This window comes from Pholis gunnellus (assembly GCF_910591455.1).
Source record: "Pholis gunnellus genome assembly, chromosome: 18".
Taxonomy (NCBI): domain Eukaryota; kingdom Metazoa; phylum Chordata; class Actinopteri; order Perciformes; family Pholidae; genus Pholis; species Pholis gunnellus.
The window spans coordinates 5,980,036-6,001,809 of NC_136545.1; the positions used below are offsets into that span (position 1 = coordinate 5,980,036).

The 21,774-nt window shown below is 42.6% G+C and overlaps 2 protein-coding genes across 2 annotated transcripts; both read left to right on the top strand.

Annotated features, from left to right (window-relative positions):
- The first annotated feature begins 2,728 nt into the window (after nt 1-2,728).
- On the top strand, nt 2,729-8,955 carry gtf3c5 (general transcription factor IIIC, polypeptide 5). The gene is made up of 11 exons (XM_079179456.1): nt 2,729-3,055; nt 3,887-4,085; nt 4,285-4,486; nt 4,580-4,763; nt 5,521-5,625; nt 6,056-6,170; nt 6,325-6,405; nt 7,029-7,117; nt 7,397-7,479; nt 7,984-8,129; nt 8,310-8,955. The coding sequence occupies exons 1-11, from the start codon at nt 2,855-2,857 to the stop codon at nt 8,501-8,503; spliced, it is 1,599 nt and encodes a 532-aa protein (XP_079035582.1). The 5' UTR covers nt 2,729-2,854; the 3' UTR covers nt 8,504-8,955.
- Nucleotides 8,956-10,210: 1,255 nt separating this feature from the next.
- On the top strand, nt 10,211-21,198 carry cel.2 (carboxyl ester lipase, tandem duplicate 2). Its single transcript, XM_079179371.1, has 11 exons — nt 10,211-10,331; nt 11,578-11,725; nt 11,978-12,097; nt 12,177-12,374; nt 12,502-12,632; nt 12,779-12,886; nt 12,997-13,111; nt 13,416-13,602; nt 13,745-13,945; nt 20,330-20,539; nt 20,664-21,198. The coding sequence occupies exons 1-11, from the start codon at nt 10,266-10,268 to the stop codon at nt 20,845-20,847; spliced, it is 1,668 nt and encodes a 555-aa protein (XP_079035497.1). The 5' UTR covers nt 10,211-10,265; the 3' UTR covers nt 20,848-21,198.
- Nucleotides 21,199-21,774: the final 576 nt, after the last annotated feature.

Sequence of the window (21,774 nt, forward strand, 5' to 3'; positions counted from 1 at the left end):
TGACAGGAGAGGAGATACGCTGAGTGAGAAGTCAGAGGGAGTGAGAGCGAAAAGGGGTGAAATCTGAGGGCAGCAGGCTCTTTCAGAGTAAGAGACTGTCTGATAACCTTATCACGGCCTCCCCACACTGCAACGGCCGGAAAGCACCAGCAGAGCCGAAAGGGAGGAGCGAACAGGCCCTCGACTGAGATAGCACCAAGAGCTGGACCAACTTTCGACGGACAAGGGCCCTGAGACAAAAATAAAACAAACAAAAAAAAGAGAATGATCATGAAAATCCTTACTTCACCACAGCACACAACAGATTGTCAGTCAGAGCCATGGGTGCTTTCTGTCCCCTCCCACAAAACACACGATGGGCCAGGCTGGGCCTCACCATGTATGTTTTTATTGAAGCTCTGATTGTGTTCACAAAGCTGCTTACATTTTCCACAAATGGCGGTGAGTCCTACAGAACGCAGACCATGACAAAACTACAAAAACAAGTTGTTAACATATTTGTCAGAATTTGTATGGTCCAAGGTTTCCCAATATCCTCAAGTATATTCTTCTTTCAGAGGTGGAGGGTCGCTGACAAATCTGGTCTGTAACTTGTCATGGCAGGACAAGCACAGGTGTTGCCAATGACGTTAACGACGGCTCCTTTCTATCCAGCTATCACGGTGAGCCTTGTGTGTCGTTCAGTGAGCCATCAGTAACGTTATAGATTACACCTGGGCCGTAACGCTGCTGCTGTGACAAGTCACAGGCCCGAGCCCAGTGTCCACGCTCACAGACTTTGAGGTGCCTTCCTGCAAAGTCCGTGAGGGCCTCGGGCTGTCCAACTCTCAAATTGTCAAGTGCTTAAGGGCTTGACATTTTTAGCCCTTTATGCACACTTTGCGTAAGTCTGCATTTCTGCGGTCCAAATCACATACTTCTGTCTTTTTACGTTTAGCACACACTGCAGCCGCTCTCACAAAGTAGGTACTGTTGTATGCAGCATGCATTTAATTGGGACATACTACTTCCTCATAACATGGCATCTTGAACTTTGACCCTCTCGCTTTGTGGGTCATATTGTGGGTCAGAATAGATAGAAAAGCATGCTGGCTTGCAAACTACAGAATGTGACAGGATGCAGAGGGACATACTGCATACTGCATTTGACCTATTATGTATCGGGACATACTAGATCTTTTTTCCTGGCATATACTAAATATTATGGTAGTTTTGGGGTCGTCAAGGTAACGTGATGTGTCGCTGCAACGTGTAAAAGGTGTAAAATCGTACCCAGAGTCAGATGAGAAAATCTTTGCGTATCCTGTACAGAGATTGATACAGCAGCTGTTTAGCCTAGCTTAGCACAAAGAAATTCACTAGTTGTAGCTCACCATCGAACATATCAGAGTCAACCAAAAACAGCATCACATTCTCCAACTGACTTCCAATTAGGGGAGCTATTTTTCTCTCCCAATCCATACAACTGCACTTGAATGCACCATTCCAGCAGACTTTTCGTTTTACACACCAACAGCACATTTTACACACAGGAACATCTCATACATATAAAAATATTTCACCAAAATGTCTGACTGCTCTTTAAAAACAATACAATAATAATAATAATACAAAAACCTAATTCTTTAACTGAAACGAAGGTGATTACAAAAAAAGTGAATATGAGATGGCTAGAAGCCCACATTGTAAATGTTAAACCTTGCACTCCCTTAAGGCATGGGAGAAGAAGACAAACTAGAATCTAAGCAAACACAACGTCACATCAGTCTATAATCGCCTACATAACAGCATCTTAAATAACTTGGTAAACACAACTGTTTCTTCAAAGTCCTCTGTCTTCTCTGAGGGGATGACGGTTTGTTGACAGTTTCTGGGAGGGATTTCTGCTGGGAGGGACGGCACACAAATCCTCTTTACCAAGGGCCCTCTGAAAACAGTGGATGTCTCCTTCTGGCAATACAAATACAGCCTATACTGTTAGTGGCTGTTAAAATACCCAATCCTCAATATTAATTCATAATAAATCTACAGATGAGTCACAGAGACTCGAGGCACTCATGTTACTCAGTTACTTGGGTTGTTGAACTTTGATAGATGTATGATGCTTTTCCCACAGCCAGAGAATTTCCTCAATCGACCACATTTAGTTTGGTTTTACACCGCCACCCAGTGGCCAAATATGCACATTGAATTTGTTGTGACTCCTACTTTTATTGTTTCATTAATAGATTGCAAATAGAAGATTGTGCAATGGAAGAGTTAGGGGACATAAAGATAGTACAGGTGTGATGGCCTGTTACTTGCATAATGTAAACACAGCTTGTAGGCTAAAATTGATGAAATAACCCTTTTCAAGATAAAGGGACAGATTCATAATACAATCTTAAAGTTAATCAAACTGAATATCTTGCTATGTCGCTGAGTCAAAGCTCTATAAGTAGGCTATTTCATGCATTTCATGACGTTTTTGATTTTTTCCAGATCTTTTTTCTGATTTTTTAGACATAATGGTAAGATATATTATCCATGATGGCTACATTTCAATGTTTGACTTAAATATGTTGACAAGGTGGTTCATTTTTATTTTGACTTGAGTGGTTAGTTCCACGCCTCTTTGATATCGGAAATGCATAACACAAATGTTGCCTGATGTGCTGAATATACCTACGGAACTAACACGAGTGCGCATTTGTTTCCGCACGGAGTTATTTTGCACTTGGACACTCACTTCCCCTCCGCTGTAACTGCAGCGGGAATGTGCTAAGCAAGTCTTCCTACGTGTAACTTAGTTAGGTCACAGTAAACAGAGTGTTAGTATTATGCCTGCGTGAATATTACAATTAAAAGAACCAACATGGCGGATTCTAAGGGGCCGAAGCTGGATTTTACTCTGAAAGAACTGACTCTTTCCTGTCCTGAAGAAGTGGATGTGCCCGGTAGCTCGTCCAGCGTGGTGCTGCAGGACAACAAACTGGTGTGCGTGGAGTATCCGGCGGTGGTGAACAGCGTGGACAAGATGCTGGTGACTCTCGGGGGTGAAAAAGGAGTGTCCAGAGTAAGCAGGCCATGCCTCACTCTGATGTGTGTCAAAATATCTACGTGCCATACATTTACATCATTTTGTGATCGCTATTACAATTATAATACGTTATAATGTATAATGGAGTTTTCGAATAAGACATTTCATAGCTTTATAGTACATTCCAGGCTTTCAGAAACGCAAAATGCAAATATGGCAACTGATTTTAATGTTAATCATATTCAGTGGTTTTATTTTTAATGTGATGTCAAGCATTCTAACTTATTTTTATCTTGTTTTCCAAGTGTTTTATATATTTCTTTATGTGTAAATCAGGATTACTTTCATGAAAGTTGTTTTACAAATATTATTCTTTATTTTTTTATTCTTTATTTGCTCTTTTCTCACATCCCCATACAACATCAAAGTGTATTTAGACCCAGGCTGACATTGTCCTTTGCAAGAGATTACAATACTTATAAAGTCTTCACATATTTACAATTCAGCCCAAAAGTATATATACAAATAAATCCAAACAAATATAATAAAATAACCAATGCAAATAACACAAGGATATCACAAATATAACGAAACATGGGTTACACACACTATTTTACATAGGCACACACATTCAGTCCAATATACATAGAATTTAGACAAATACAGATTATTATTATTATTGTTATTATTAAGATGGTTCCTGCTTTGTATCTTGAGGCCACAAGGAGGGGTTGGTTGAAATGGGCCTGGGTGGTTTGTAGCACTGTTTTGTGAGTTCATGATCGTCAACATCTTTGCTGCGGTCACATCTTCATGTTCCCCGCTGTAGCTAAACTGCACTAATCTCATTTCCTGTGACTCCCACAGACCTTCGCTCACCCCAACAGGCGTCTTGAGATGCGCTTCCGACCTCAGGACCCTTTCTGTCACTCTCTGTGCGGAAACCGCTTCCCATCAAGCAACCTCGTCCTCAGAGTGCGGCGACGCGTGCGAAAACGGGACCCCAAGGACGCCGAGATCCACATGGAGATCCTCGGAGTCATAGGAACAACATACAAATTCCAAGGTTACATTTAAAGTCCTCACAGCGCATGAAGTTTATTTTCCTTTTCACTATTGCCAATGATATTGTTCTTGAATTGTGTCATATTATTTGCTTTGGGTTCTCTTTGTCATAAAGACATTGTTTTAGTAACTAAAAAATGTACTGATATTGGAAGAAATTAAAATATTAGGGTGGTTGTTCTCTGTTTGTTTGTCCGCAGGGATGGCAGACTTTCAGTGCCTCGCTGTGCATTCAGAAGGTGGAAAAGACACCTCTTTGTACGACAAAATCATCCTCCGCAAATCAGAGAACCAAGAGTTCTTTGAGCAGCCCATGCCCCTCTTTCTCCCACCCGCCAGCTTCTCCCGCCTCGACTCTCCTGTGGATTACTACTACCGGCCCGACATCTCTCAAACTTCACCGTGAGGGAATATGTCACGACATTTGCCGCCGTGGTGCAGCTTATCTGCAGCAATCTATTCAGAATATTTCTCCTCCCTTTTCTCCGTTTACAGCCAGGTGCCCAACAGCAAGAACAACTTTATCGGTTTGAATCGAGCTCGCCGGCCCCACAACGCCATCTTTGTCAGCTTCGCGGATCCCACTGTGCCCACCGAGTGCCTCGAGGCAGCCACGGTCAACTGGTTACGGGTGTGCGTGAAGGAGAAAGACAAGCAGGCTGAGGAACAATTGAAAAAGGTGTGTGTGTGTGTGTGTGTGTGTGTGGATGCTGGTTACTGGAAGCGCAACGCGCTCTGTGATTAGCAGGGTCACTAGTGTGACGTAAAGAGTCTTTTAGAACAGAAGGCACTCTGACGTTAAGCAGAAAGGTCATGTATGTTTTGGTTCCAGCCGGTCGGTTGCCCAGTGTGAGGATTTGCTTCCTTTCTCTGCTTCATATCATTGAAAACGAAATCTTTTTTGGTTTAGACTATGTTTCACTTTTTAATGACATTACGTCGGCCTCTAGGAGATACTGATGGTAATATACATGGTGCATACACATTTTCTGTTGTTTTGAAGAATTTAGCATTTTATGAAAGGAAATAGGGCATTTGAAAAGTCTCAGAGTTTCAGTTTACTTTCAGTGTTATTCACCAAAACACACTGTGTGTCTCCTTGAGGCCCAACACACGTGCTGAATCCACCTTTTCCTTCCTCGCAAACCGTTTGCGAATGCTGAAACCTGCGTTGTTTACGTCCAACTTAGCTAGCTTGCGCTCTTCTTCCTCCCTGCTTTGGCTGGTGCAGTGCTGCGTTTTTGCCGCTCCGTAGATCAGTGGAATAGAGTGAGAGTCCCTTTTAATTACTTAAAAACTAGTGTAGCCAAACCATCATAAATATCGGTTTTCATTCAAGGAATGGCATCTGGTTGATGTCAGGAAAAGTTATTTTTACATGGGCATGACCGTTATCTTATCTGAAACCCACATTTTTCTTTTTTTTTTGTGCTTAGATGTTTGAGAGCCGACCCATCTGGTCACGAAATGCGGTCAAGGCCAACATCAACATCCACCCTGATAAACTGAAACTGCTGCTGCCCGTCTTCGCCTACTACATGGTGAGTGTGGGGGCCAATTTATGGTGGAAAGTACTTGTTGTTCAATGTATTTTCCATGACGTAAACCACGAAAGTTCAGTGCACTGCTCCTCAGAGGGGTGTTGCTTTGCAGTAGCTGAACAGAAATATTTAAAAATGGAAAATCTCTGTAGAAATTGATTCCAAAGCTGAAATCTATTGATTTGTGAATTTATAACATTGCTTTAGACTGTGGTGAATGCTCCAATAAAATTTGTATTTTGTTGTACAAGTGTTAGTTTTAGTCCACTCCCTGTGCTTTTGTAGAGTGACTCCTACATTCTGTTCTCTGCTTTAACGAAAATAATGAAGTCCCAATTAAATCACCAATGAAATGTTCTCAAATTAAAAGGGAGAATCAACGTATTTTTTCCGCCCAAATGTAAGTTAACACTGCGATTTTCTCTTGAAGGTGACGGGACCCTGGAGGAGTCTGTGGGTGAGGCTGGGCTACGACCCCCGAAAGAGTCCAGACTCCAAGAACTACCAGATACTAGACTTCAGGATCCGCTGTAGCACCAAGCACGGTAAGAGCCTGAGGCAGTTACTGAAAGAGAATCTATTCAAATGTATCATCTACTGACTTACTTTGGGTTTTCCATTTTTGACATCAAAGGTAAAGAATATGAAGCCCTGTCTGCCTAACACTGACTGTTGGTTCCTCTGTCTTCCTACTTTTAGGGTATTCATTGTCTGACATACCAGTAAAAGCCAAGAGGAGTGCCTTGAACTACAGTCTGCCTATCACATTCAACAAAGCAGGTGAGTCTGAATTTATTCTGAGGGAGCCTCAGGAGATTTCTCTCTAATATCCATCAGGGGGCGACTCTCTGGTTGTATAAATGTCTATGACAAAATGACTCTATGTCTCACTTAATTTATTACCTCAGTAAACATGATTTACTGAGGTAATAAATCGAATGAAAATCAAGACTTGGCTTGACAAGGCTAGTTTCAAGTCTTCTTCAATACAGCATGATGTTCATTTAGTACGTTATAGTTAGAGTCAATTAGACCACAAAGCAGGGTATGCTTTAGGTTGGGGCTACCTTGTGATTGACAGGTCGCTGTCAGAGTCACAGCGTCTCTACAACACTCCTCTTTTACTTCCACTCACTGGTTGCAAAAATGTAACTCCCTCCCCCACCCCAGCCTCCTCTTGTATTAGCATCTAGTTTAGTTGTTTGTGAATTGCGTATGTTTAAATGTGTCTTCATGTTCATTAAATGTCATGAATCTCAGGCTCAGGTCTTTATCAAGCGGGCTTTGTTTCCAGAGCCACCAAACTAAAAGGCATACTGCTGCAATAAATAGTTCAAACCATTGTTTCCTCAATAATCTCCACTGTCGTAGAAAACGCTGCTTAATAATTATTTTTGTTCTAGGTCCCCAGGCAGCTAGTGTGATGGAACTTCCAGCTCAGGAGGGTCCAGGCTCCAGTCGAGATCCAGTCCCCATCACTTACCAGCTGAAGGTCGGTGATCGTTCCGTATCACCTGCTGCAGTTACGTCACAACTTTATTGGAGCGCAGCGCTAACATGCTAGTTTCAAGCTCTTCTTGGCAGAATCAGTTCCTTGCTTAGATTTGATATTTTGTCTGTATTATTGAAATAATAATGTCATGTCCGGTGTTTTTATTCATCCAAACATTCTGAATCTCCGTAAGTCAAAATGTTGAAATGTGAGGAAGTTTACCTCTCGTAGTCATGGAACACATTCATTAAATGAAAACTGTGATATCAACCTCCACAGGAGTCATCCTACATTTTCAAAGAGGGCATGCTGCCTCCTCACAGACAGATGTTTTACCAGCTCTGTGATTTGGATGTGGAAAGGTACGTTACAGTTCTTTGTTACCTAATGATCATTTTATAATAAGTACTTGAGGGAAATGAAACTGCTGTCAGGTTGTCTGCATGTGCTGAAAAAAAGTCCTAAGAATTTGGAAATGAGGTGTTTGTCTCAAATATAAGTGTTGTGCTATAAATTCTGTTTCAGGGACTGAAAGAAATAGCTCATTATTGATGGTAAGAAGAAGAAAGTGAAGGGGAATCAAGCAATTAGAATTTACTGCAATGAAAATAGCCATTTGTCCGCCCTGCTGTGGTTGGTGTTCAGTGGTGAAAGTAAATACTTCTACTTAAGTAAAATACTTTTTTTTTATTTTGTCATTATATTTTGTAATGTAAATCTGACTCCGCAAAGGAACTAAAGTTACCGAAAAAATAAACAGGGATGTAAAACAATATTTGGCTCTGAAAAGTATTGGAGTAGAAGTATAAAGTAAACTACAAGGACCAGTACATTTTACTCAAGTGTCAACCACTGTGTGTCTCCAGTATCAGACGGGAGGTGGAGCAGATCGATGAAGATGAGCAGCAGGTATGCGACGAGCGGGACGGCTGGTGTGTTCTCGGCACCACGGACAAGCTGAGGGACATAATCTCAGCCATGATCAAGACGGTCATCCGAGCCCAGAAACCATGTAAGGAAAATACCCAGTGCATGCCCTCATTCAGGGGCACTTCACGGACACATTCACTGCTAACAGTTGCACCGATAAAGCACTTTCCTCTTACCATAGACACAGCATGGCCAGGGCAAGACTTTGGCACCTGTAACAACTGAACGCCGTGTTTAAAAGCGTTATTTTCTCTCCACCCAGCGTTGCCAGAATTCCCCAAGAGACGCAGACGCATAGGCCTAAATTCCAAATTCGCAGGGAGAGATGCGGACGAAGAGGAGGAGGAGCAGGACGACGAGAACAAGGGCGATGAAGACGAAGATGAGGAGGATGAGTTTGAGCCGTCGGAGGGCAGCGAAAACGAGATGGAGACAGAAATTCTGGATTACATATAACAAATCACGGCCAGTTGGATTACATTGATCTTAAATGTGTTAGTATTGAACTCGTTTCTGTAAGAGGTGATGTGTTTGAATTATTGAATGTAAATAAATATTTGAAAGTAGTTTTAGTGGTTTGTGTAAGAACTGTATATTGTTTGTAATTATGTTTTTGGTGGATACACTACACTGGACTATGTCATGGATACCAGTCAACATGCAGTTGTATTTTAAAACCTCCAAATAGCATTTAAAACCATGACACAAGAGATGCACAACATTGTTGAAGTAAATACCTTGAAAATGCAATGTGGCGGTCACATCCTGTACATACTGTGTATCCTTTATTTAACGGTCATACAAACTTATTATTCTAAGACAGACTGAGATAAAAGGGAAAAACTTTGACAAGTGAGAAAACCAATGAGCATTAGAGTAAAAACCCATACAGCATAGTTAATTAAAAGTGCTACAAACTACTACTAATCTAGTCCCATGTTTCCATCTCGTGATGAAGGCTTTAGAGTCCATTACTTCATTACTCTTTGGATTGGCTACAGCTGTGTGACTTTGAGTCCAGTTGGACAGCTGTGTCAACTCAGCAGAGGTTACCTTCCTGATACAAAGGTTTGAAAAGCTAATTTTTAACCCAGCAATTTTCTTGAAGTCCCCCACTAAATATCTCAAAACCTTTCTTAAGCCCAACACAAGGCCTTGGGCTTAAGGGGATGCCATCATTTCCCTTCCATTTGAATTGTACAAGCATCCTCGAAGTGAAATCCATCCAGATTTCACATTTACATTTTAAAGGGGAGATATCATGCTCATTTTCAGGTTCGTAGTTGCATTTGAGGTTTCTACGACAACATCTGTCTGGTTTACGAGAAAAATATGGTGCACCGATGCACAAGGAGGGTTAAAAAAGGAGGTGTCACGCGTCACATCACCGGGCTAAAAATCTAGTAGTAATCATGAGTAAAATATTCTAATTAGCCTATGAACAGGGGAACCAAATCTAAATGGCTTGTTGAATCGCATGTTTCCAGAAAAAAACTGACTGGGTTGTCTGATTTAAGTTTGTTGGGTAGTATGTATTCCACATACCTAAATGTACAGCGTGTGTGCAAGAACTGACCAAGTGAGTTCTTTAATGATGTCTCCCCTTTAAACTTGTGGCCAAGATTCAAACCGACTTCTTTACCCTCTGTCGAAGGGAAACTTTCAACCGAGTCAAATGGCTTCATCAAAGCACAAGAGAAGGATGCCCCCTTTCTTCCTCCCTTTTTATTTGCCATTACTGTGGGAGAAGAGAGCATTAAAGGACAGGACGGGGTTGGTCCACTGGCATGGCCAGTTCTTACACAACTTCACTGTGTTAGTCAGGTTGCATGTTGCTAGTTGTGGCGGTCATGTGGGGTGAAGGTGGTGAAAACAGTTCTTCATGTGCGATAAGAAAAGAACGGTTCAATGAAATACGTCACTGTTTATTCACGTTTCCCTCCACTAACCACTGAAAAGCACATGTTTACAAGTTAGCCTACATCTTTATCTGATCACTACATATGTTAGTTTGATTCAGCCAGAGAGGTTGTTACAAGTAATCCATGTAAAGTGTTTCGGGGGAAGTGCTGTGGACACATGGTGATTAAATATTACGTGTTATGTAACAGTGGGAAAAACAGGCCCACTGACTGCACACTGGTCAGATGTTCAGGGGAGGGGTCTCTCCTTTTATATAAATCTGGCTGACCATCAACCTGCTTGTCACAGTTTAATCATGATGATGAAGCTGGGGATTTTGGTAGCTTTTGCCACGTTTCTGGAGACGGTCTCTGCGGCCTCCGTAAGTGTGTTTTTCTAGTGTATCTAGTGTAGTGGTTCTCAACTGGTCTGGCTGCGGGACCCACCATCACCCCTTAATGACAAGCCGCGACCCAAATTTTCAACTTCTCAAATGTATTTAATGAAAAGATGGAGCAGTTTGAACCTGAGCTGAACATGTCCTCTGCAGTCGTAGTATAGGGAGCTCTCTCGTGCAGAGAAATTGTTCCTGTCAGTCCCCGTCCCACACACGTTTCACGTTAACGAGTAAAACTGCTTTGTTTGTGATGTCTGTAGATTCGTCCATTTGTCACACAAAATGACCACTTGCCTTAATTCGAGCTGTGGTTTGTTGTTTGATGTCATCCGACATGTCTTCAATTTGTCTACTTATAGTGTCATTTGACAGAGTTATAGTTTTCAGTTTATCCGCTGCAGATTGATGTAACGCCTCTCTCACCATGTCCATGGCTGCAGGTAAGTAAGACATTTTTGTGATGTCCTCCGGTCTTGAAGTCGTCTTCTTTGAGAGAAGGGTGTTTTGTTTCCAAATATTCAGTTTTGACGGCTTCATGCTTTCTTGTGCCAGAACCTCGCTGCACAAAACACACTGAGGTTTTTTCCCTCTTTTGTCCTTAATGTAAGAAAATCCATACCTCATGTAGTCGGTGTGCACTTGCGTTTCACTCAATTAGCACATGAAAACAAACTTTGTGGGTGTTCTTCTATACTGTGAAATGGCGGGTGTCTATTAGCATTACAAGGCATTAACGCCAAATACTGTTAAGGAGTGTGAATAAGCATCCAATTTTTTTTTTTCTTCAGGCGACCCACTTTTGGGTCGCAGACCCACCAGTTGAGAATCACTGATCTAGTGTATCCAAAAATGTGTTCAAGTGCCCTGTTCAGTATCTGCTAAATAGTGTTTAGTGTGAAAAGAGTGCGATTCTTCCTGAAATTTAGCTTCTATTCTGAAGAAAGTATAATTATTTGTTCATTTTTCAACCATCAAACACTAATAGATTATATTATATTGGGAAAAGAAAGTCTTCATACGTTTTTGTCACAAGATATTTCTAACCTAGTTATTTGTAATTAGCATTTTTTAAATTGCTGTGTTACACGATTGATTTAATTTAAAATATATATATATTTAAACATATTTAATCTTTTTTTCAAATCATAAATGGAGCATGCCACACGTCATTTAGTGTAGTTCCGCGTGAAAAACTAAAGTAAATGAAGATGTTTGTGTTTAACTTCTGTAGCTCGGTGTGGTGTACACAGAGGGAGGTATGGTGCAGGGCGAGAACATTCGTCTTGGGTTCCGCCGTCACATGGACGTCTTCAGGGGGATTCCCTTCGCTGACATCCCTGGAAGGTTTGAGAAACCAAAACGTCACCAGGGCTGGGACGGTGGGTAGACTGACCGGACTTCTCACCCACTGGACTTCACACCAATAACTAGCGTGATAAATTCACACCACGAAGATATGTGTGCTCCTTTACAAATCACAGCCGGAACTCCCGGCAGCCAATTCTGCCACTCTTTCTCTTTTAGCTTGAATTTATTGGAAAATGTTTTCTCTTCTCGCTGTCGAGGCAGATGAGCCTAAACTGTTGATGTATGCCTTACCCTGCTCTTACACCACATGTGTCTCTGGTCAGGTGTTCTGGAGGCCACCGAGTACAGGAAAAGATGCATTCAGGTGAACCTCATCATGACCGATACCAGAGGCAGTGAGGACTGTCTTTACCTGAACATCTGGGTTCCTCACGGCAGCTCAGGTAAAGACTGAGAGAAGTCCACAGTGTCATCCATATCAGATCCACACTACTACTGGCTCCCATTTTCTCTCTCTTCTAGTGTCCACTGGTCTGCCCACTATGGTGTGGATCTACGGGGGAGGCTTCCTTGTTGGAGGCTCGATGGGTGCCAACTTCCTGGACAACTATCTGTACAGCGGGCAGGAGATTGCAGACCGAGGAAATGTTATTGTGGTGACGCTGGGATACCGCGTGGGCACCATGGGCTTCCTGAGCACCGGAGAATCTGACTTACCTGGTAGGAGCCGGTTTCTTTTCTCCCTACTGTGACAGATCTAGAAGACGTTGGCTTCCCCGCCGATTTTATGTATTGCACCATTAAAATCAAAGTTCCTTGATTGAGGGGAAAATGTGATACTCGACAGGAAACTACGGTCTGTGGGACCAGCACGCCGCCATCGCCTGGGTGAACAGGAACATCCGCTCGTTCGGAGGAGACCCCGACAACATCACCATATTTGGAGAGTCTGCAGGCGCAGCTAGTGTCAGCTTCCAGGTGAGAAGCTTTTTTTTTTTTATTCTGGGTGTAGATAAATAATGGATTTGAAATTCAAATGAAATTCAGTTTGTAAATCTGAATCTAACTTTGTTTAAAAAAAACCCCCCAAAACATACTGAAATATGTCTCATGACTGTCCACAGACTCTCACTCCCCACAACAAAGGGCTGTTCAAGAGAGCCATCTCCCAGAGCGGCGTCGCCACTTGCTCGTGGGTTATCAACAGGAACCCCCGTAGATTCGCTGAGGAGGTGCTCTTGACCTGTTTTATTTCTGCTGTGCAACACCTTTGTGGAATGGTTAGCGCGGTATAAGTTCAGGGCTGGTAGACAACTCAAGCGAATTTAAACCCTCTCCCCAGGTTGCTCTGAAGGTCGGCTGCCCCACCGATCAGACTATGGCTTCCTGTTTGAAGATGACTGATCCTGCGCTGCTTACGATGGCTGGCACTCTCAATCTGTCCAGCTCACCTGATAGTAAGGACTGCACTCCATACAGTCTACTTGACATTTTCATTTTAGACACCTTGTTGCTTTGTACCACAACAATGGAGACATTAAAAAGTCAGCCCCCTTCTTCTACAATGGTTTAATGACACTCCACTGGAGAAACTGCAAACTACATATTTATTGTATTAAATTTAGAGTTTAGGCTTATAAACTTATTTGAAGCATAACAACAGCAGATCTAGCAAATGGGAAATTAGAAATTCCAGTTATGTATAAAACATGCAGTTAGAGTTGTATATGGTAGGTCTCTCATTGTATCTATCTCTGTCAGACCCCATTCTCTTCAACCTGCTCCTGTCTCCTGTGATTGACGGCGACTTCGTGCCGGATGAGCCTTCCAACTTGTTCCACAATGCGGCTGAGATTGACTACATCGCTGGAATCAACGACATGGACGGACACCTCTTCACTGGCGCAGATGTTCCGACAATCAACTCCCCCCTGGTGGACACCCCTATGTGAGTTTAAGACATTTGATCACCATGTGAAACATTTACAATTCTACAACGGGTCTACCCGAAACAGCTTGCTGTACTTTTGTTAGAGTTGTGGTGATGTGGTGTTTTATCAGACCTAATTTTCAAACCTTCCTGATCTCAGCGAGGTCGTGAAGAGGCTCCTGGCTTCGTACACTAAGCAGGGCAAGGCTGCTGTGGACCACGCGTACTCCACATACACCTCAACCTGGGGCTCAAACCCCAGCAAGGAGACCATCAAGAAAACCATTGTGGATATTGGAACAGACTTCATCTTCCTGGTTCCTACTCAGGCCGCCCTCTACCTTCATGCTGCCAACGCCACGTGAGGATAAGATATAAGACCTTTTGTTCACCAGGGCTTAACCTTTTTTTATCTTAAGGGTGGCCATTGAAAATCTATTTAAAGAGGCCTTAAACTGGCCTATGAGTGATTCATCAAAGGAAAAATATGTATCACCTTTGCTAATTTGAGTGAACATTTCCTTTAATTTTCTTCAGGTGTTTTTAATCTCAAGTTTCAAAGACAGGTTTCTGTTTTAGTTGTGGATAAAATTCAACCACGCTGTAAAGCAGTAGGCAAAATTAATGGAGATGTGACAGATTGATACATTAATTAAAGGTCTAGTGCAGGGGTATGCAATTCAATTTCCAAAAGGTCCAGATTGAGAAAATCTCCTCTTGCAAAGTTCCGGAACATTACAATAATATCTAACTTGCGCTATTTAGTGCCATATATATATTTATATATCAGTTGGGGGCCGTGCATTTTATACCTGGGCCTTCTGTGCTGTCATACTACAGTTGAATTACCTCCTAATAACCTCATTATGATGCATCAATCCAGCAAACCTGCAGCGCATTCCACCACATAAGAGCATGATCATTCAAATACTATTCATAAAAACGACACGATAGACAAATGAACAGCAGTAACGTTACTATGTAAAAAAACTGACGCAGTTTGTGACTTACCGAAACTTAAAGATTATAATCCCAGTACATCATTTCAGTTCCAGTAAGAAGTCCTTCTCGATTCATGGAGCAAGTGATGACAGTCGAGCCTCCCCAGTTGTATTTCGCCGATCTGCTGCAGCAGGTCCGCAGCGGGGCCGGGAGCCCGCTGGCCGGTGCAGACCGCATGTTGTGGAGCCGTTTCCCTGTGAAAGTGTTCGTTGAGTTGAAGATCCACTCGAGTCTCTCCAAAAGTTTTCAAAAGCTATGGTGTCCTCAGGTTAGCGTAGCATAGCTCCAAACCCAGCCATAAAATGTGCAACGCTTCTCTGACGCTGTCAGTAAGAAATACCGTTCATACAAATCCTGTCCAGCTTTTCCTGAAATGTCTTTCTTGAGAAATGCGTTGTCAGTAACTCCGCCACTAAATCCGTTTCTCCTCCTTATTCAGCCATTGAGTGCTAAAAAAATAAATAAATAAACTACACCAATCAAAACCATAAAAATGTTATAATTTCTTTCAATTTGAACTTCCAAGTAAGCTCTGCTGGCAAGTTAAGTTTCGTTTTCCAATAGTCACGTGCTTGTCCACTGACCAATCACAGCACACACTGCACCTCACTCCTGCAAAGTGAGCTGCAGTAATGCTGACGTAGTTGTAGGCCAGCAGGCCACTCTGGCGCGTCAAAGAATCTCAAACTAAAGATCTGATTGGTTGAAGACTATGACAATCAACAATATCGTCCCCATTCACTTAAACTGCACATGGATGCACTTGTGAGTCTGCAGGCCTCGGGCCTCTCTTCTTACCTATAGACACAGAGGTGAAATCTGATTGGATAAAAGCTCTACTTAAAACAAGCTGCACTGGAAGCAGAGCAACTGAGGAACACAGTAGCTGTGCAATGAGAAAATAAGATGATGGGAAAAATATTTTTATAAATTATGATACATGTAGTGTATTTAAGAAAAGTTATTAAATTATAAAATAGCTATAACTTTGTGATTCTGTTTAGGCCAGCAGAGAAGGCTTTTCAGGCCCTGACGGCCCGTCACTGATATATATATATTCAAGAAGCCTAGAAGTAGTAACAACATCTCTGTGGAGTCAACAACTGTCAAATCAAATAAAGAAAGTACACATAAATTATATTTTAACAATTATTACTCTCAGTTTTCAAATGTAACTGGATGGATTATAAATAATACATAGAAATACATAAATAAATGTTCTTCTCATTTCAAGTAAAATAATGTCTGGATCAAAGAATAACTGACTTAACAGAAAACTTTTGAAAAATGTGCATCTTAAAATAAAGTCATTCATTTTAGAAAAATGAATTTCACTGAATTGTCCTGCAGCTTTAAATTCAGTTCATTCAGGTGTGAAGTGATGTCAATCAAAAAAGCCACGATATTATATTTTTCTCATCTTCTAACAAGATAAATGTTTGTGCATGGACTTTATCTGTGGTTATTAAACCACTTGTTTCAGCTCTATTCTCTCTGTTAACATCATTGGACAGTGAATTAATGTATTAGGGTTCTGATCATATTAGGCTCTTTGCTTTATTTTCTGTGTTTTCATTTCGGATGTGAGAGGGTCGTTCGCTCAATATGAGACACACTGTTTTTAAGCTGCCCGTAGACAAAATGTATCTTTATGAGTCTTTCCAGTCTTGGTTAAAGACTATGGTCTCTCTGACATCTTTTCTCTTTTTGGAGATTGTTATGTGAAATAACTTTTCTGACTAGTGCAATTCTCCTGCTCTTGATTCTCATTCTTCATCTCTCCCCCGTGTGTCACGGTGTGTGTACATCTCACTCGAGTCGGGAAACTTGTCAGAATACCCATGTTTGATTGGCTGAGCTACATGACGTGATGTGATTTACAACTTATTGGTCAGTGTGTTTCCTGCACTGCTGAACAAGTGCCGTAAATGCTGGAAAAGCTGCACAGGTTAAAATAGAAGTGCCCCGTCAAAATGTAATAATTTTCAATTATCTATCGGTTTTAGGTCCTGGGTCCGGATACAACGGCGTCCGGATCCGGACCGCCAATTAGTGACCCCTGGTCTAGTGTGTAGGATTTAGCAGGATCTATTATCAGAAATGGAATACAGTATTCATAACTATGTTTTTAGAAGTGTATAGCTAATCACCTGAAACAGTAGCCCAGAGCGGACAAACCAAACACTGGCTCTAGAGAGGGCCTTTCACATTTATACGTTACCTGAAGGATGAGTTATAAACAAACAGGACTTTTGTCCAGGACTCCGCTGTTTGTGTCCCGTTGAGTTAACGTTAACCACGCTCTTTTCCTAAACCTTAACTGAATTGTTTTGTTGCCTAAACCTAACTTCCTGTGAAGACGAAAGTTTATTTTGAAAAGACTATGTGGGTGGAAACTGTCGCTAGAGGGGTACCTAGAGCGTCATAGTTTGAAGTGTTCATATTTGATGAGTTGGGAGGGAGAATGTGTTGGAAAAGGATGGCTGAGGAGGAGTATTCAATTGGTAGCAATCTGCAACTTCAATGCCACTGAATCTTACATACTGGACCTTTAATAGAAAAAGGTTTTTTATTTTATAATTGTATTCAGCAGTTTAACTTTTCAGCATAATATGGTGACATTTATTCATGGTTTTATTTTATGTATTTGATTGCATGATTTAAATACAAATTGAGTTCATTACTTTGAAATGTTTTTTAATGTATCAAGTAATTGATTCACTTTTAATGTACCATGGAAAAGGTAATGATAATTCTCATAGCACACTCCAACTTCCATTAATACGAACCCTGCAGTGTTTTATATTGTAATGTCATGAGAGGTCAATATGGCAGGCTAGGGTGGGGTGGTGCAAGATAATTCATAAAAACAGGCAAAAGAATAAGGTCACATTTTATTCTTATTCTGCTAGTTAACTCAGCGAAGTCTCTTCAACAAAAATCCAAAAACAAACAAACAAAAAGCATCCAAGCGGAGATAACAGTTCACTAAGCCAAAAAGTATTAGACAAAAACTCAACTTAGAGTGTCCTCGGCTTTTCACCGCCAACCAGGTCTTCTTCCTTTCAAACCCTCTTCACTCTGGTTCAGAACTTTTCTTCATGAAGATCTTGGCGCTCCTTCACACCGTGTGCTCTCATCTCCACTCCTCTGGCAGCTCTCCTGTCCTTCCTTAATCAGGTGACTTAAATACCCACAACTGGGTGAGTGGCCTTCTGGGAGCTGTAGTTGTTGCCTCGGCGGCCATCTTGTGGTGTGGCTGCTGATCCTTAAAGGGGAAGTAGCACCCATCTACCACCTGGCCCCTTGTGATGCCACATATCCCTCTCCCCGGGCCTGATGTCCTCGGCAGGGTGAATGAGGACCAGAAGGCATCTCGGCGGGACAGGGAATCCCACTCTCGCCTCCACTGGCCCGTGGCGTTACGATGGCATGCTAGTCTCCCCTCGTCCATATGCTCACGCTCCTTCTTCCAACGCATGTACTCTGTTCTCTCCCGGCCGGTCATGGACCTGGTCATGTCCATAGAACCTTTTGGTCCAGGCCTTTGACGAGTCCACTCATTCTCCAGTTCAGCTCCTGTCTTCACGTCATCCAAGTCCAGCCCTCCCAAGTTTCGTACATGTCTTTGCGGTCGAGGTCTGGCGCTGGGTCTGAACAACTCGGGTCATCCCGGATGTTACGAATCGGTTTGTCTCCATCCGGCTGCCATCCTCTGCTATTTTCGCCATCTCTTCATTCGTCTTCTCAATGTTTTGTCGCCTCTTCTCCTCCCATTCCTTGGATTTCCGGCCCATGCCACCTGGTGTCGATTCTGCGCCACTAGAGTCTCCAGCCAAGGCTTGGACTATGCCTGGCAAGGGGGGGCATGGTTCTGCAACATTAACACAGTATTTATTAATTTCATTATTTTGGGGCTTACGTTTTCTTGGCTCCTGTCTGAGCCTCGTTTGGGCTTCTCGCCACAGCATTTGGAAGGCTGGGAAATCACAACCTATGAGGACTGGATCTGGAAGGGTCTCGATTACTCCCACCTCAAACGTGCCCTTCGTGATTGTCAGCTGCACCACAGTGGTTGGTTACTCGCGGGTGTCTCCATGGACACAAACCACTGGAACTGGGTCTCCGTGAGCCAGGGCCGAGGCCTCCAACACGGATTTGCGAATCAGGGTCCAGGCACTTCCAGAATCGAGCAGGTTGGTCTGGGGCAGGTTGGTCTGCAGTCTCCACAATCCCTCAGGAGGGCAGCAAAGTGGACATGAGAGCTACTTGCGGACTCGGCTGTGGGCATTGGCTCATCAGGCTTTCACACTGCCATGAGATATGGCCCAATTCGCCACAGTGGTAGCACTGGCGCAACTCAGGGTCCGGAATCCTCTTGGCTGCCTAATAAGTCTATGGGGTGGGCCAAAGTAAGGGTTTGCTGGCTTAGTACCTTCTTGGTGAGGCCCACCTGGTCGGACGAGGACAGAAGCGATAGGCTCTTTACAGGTAGGGCAGAGCATGTCTCAGGCCGCCTGGTACTGCTCCACTGCTTCTACCAACTCGGTGGCAGTTGTTAATTTCTGGTGACTGATTACGTTTTTAGCCTCATAAGGCAAAGCGCTTAGATAACGGTCCATAACTAGTCTCTATAATGTCTGTAGGGCTGCTCTTGTCTGGTTCCAGCCACCTTTTTGTCATCCGTATCAATTCGTACATTTGGGAACCCCATTTAGGAAGGTCCAGTTATGGAAACGTTGAGCCATGCTAAATTTAGAAAGCCCATGACGGCTCAGTATCTCTCCCTTTAACTGGTCATAGTCTTAATCAATACTGGCTTCAACATCTTGATATGCTTTAAGCGCCTCACCCGATAAAAATGGAACCAGGAGTCCAACCCACTGGGTCTTTGGCCACTCCTCGCGAGTGGCTGTCGCTTCAAACGCATGAAGGTAAGCTTCTACATTGTCCGTCTCTCACAGTTTGGGGATGAAGTCAGCTGCTTTGGGTTTTGACCTGGGTACCTGTGCCCTGCACCATTTGCTCCATTTGTGTGGGGTTCTGAAAAAAAACTGGGTCAAAGCTTCAATATCTTCCGTCCCAATCCTCAGCACTTAAGCCCCACTGCCAACATTCTCCACCATCTGTAATGTCATGAGAGGTCAATATGGCAGGCTAGGGTAGGGTGGTGGAAGATAATTCATAAAAACAGGCAAAAAAATCTAAGTTTCTCAGAATAAGATTATGTTTTATTCTTATTCTGCTAGTTAACTCAGTCTGTTTATCAAAAATCCAAAGCAAACAAACAAAAAGGGTCCAAGCGGAGATAACGGTTCGCTAAGCCGAAAACTGACAAAAACTAAACTTAGACTGTCCTCAGCTTTTCACCAGCTCTCCTTTCCTTCCTTAATCAGGTGACTTAAATACCCACACCTGGGTGAGTGGTGAGGCCTTCTGGGAGCTGTAGTTGTTGCCTCAATGGCTATCTTGTGGTGTGGCTGCTGATCCTTAAAGGGGAAGTAGCCCCCACCTGGCCACAATATTTAGTGGGCTCACTGCAAAAAGTAGCATCAAGCATCGGTATGGTGAGGTGCAGGGCATGAAATAACTTGCACTACTAAACATCTGTCATTATAAGCAGACTTCTGAGAACCTGCAGAAGAATTCAGCTTTTAGAGTGCTAAATGTAATCTTTATTTTTGTAGCCCTCACCTTGGTGTAGTCATTGTCAAATCCCTATTCTTTTCTTTTCTCACCGAAGAACCGGTCGCACCTACTCCTACCTATTCTCTGAGCCCAACCGTATGGGCGGCATTGGCAGGCCTTACCCCAGCTGGATGGGAGCCGACCACGCCGATGACCTGCAGTATGTGTTCGGAAAGCCTTTCACCACACCTCTGGCATACTGGCCTCGCTATCGTGACGTCTCTGGCTACATGATCGCCTACTGGACCAACTTCGCCAGAACTGGGTATAATTCTGCAGACGCGCGTCATGGGAACTTCACGATATCAAACGAACCTAAGTCAGACACTGAAATAGAAAACTAAAACAGTCTCACTTCAGTTGCCCTTTTTCTCTGATTCTGTCCACAGGGACCCCAACAAAGGAGAGTCGCGCGTGCCCGCTACCTGGCCTCAGTTCACCAGCGATGGACACCAGTTCCTGGAGATCCATTCTAAGATGGACAAGAGCTATGTGGGACAGAAGATGAGAATGCGTTATGTGCATTTCTGGACCAGTGTCCTACCCAACCTTCCCATGATCATCTCAGAATAACAACCTGTGCACCCGCAGTGTGGTCCCATAGATCTGAAGTATCAAATCAGTATTGGTCCATGAAAAAATAAATTGATCACAAACACAATTTACATTTCCTTAGTTTTATTTTGTGTTGACCCTTTTAAATTCACAACAGGCTATGTACAGTAGTGCTAACCAAATTCACTTTGCATGTATGGAACCTTTTGGCTTTGTTTGTTTTTTGTTGTGTTTTTGGATGATAACAGATGCTATTAGCCTTCTACTGAATAACATGTTGGTGTTGATCTTAATGTACAAGACGTTAATTGTTGTGCAGAAGTGTTTTATGTTCTCATCATAAAAAATAAAATCAAAACAGACTAAAAATATGAATCTGTTGATATTCAGGCTGCAGTGCCAATTTGCTACCAGTTTATCTGCGTTAGCTAGAGCAGGGGCTCTCAAAGTTTTTGGGGCCAGGGACCCCTTGCGGGGGAGAACATTTCCAAGGACCCCTTCTTAATTGTAACTCTGATTAAGCATACGCTTACTACCATTTGTACTCTTGGATTCCATTGGAACTATTTGTACTCTAAAACTTTTCCACCTTAATACTTCAGACCTATTTCATGGTGATAAACAGAAACACATTTGAATTTGAATCATGTTACATAAGATGAAATAATCCTTTATTAGTTCCAGAGCTGGGAAATTTGCAATGTTATCAAAAGGGTTAAACCTTTAAACAGAGGGGGATTTTATCCAAACTGTCATTATCTCAATAGTCTAAAGTTGACTTTCAGTCAGTGCTTCAGCTTACAAATAGATTATTGATATGTTTCGCATTCATGCAGAGTTTCTATTGGTCTAAAGCTAACATAGGTGGGAGTAATGGACACAATATTGTTTTATTGGCGCAAATGGTCCCCATCTGTAGATATGCAGATTTTCAGCACAGTTTTA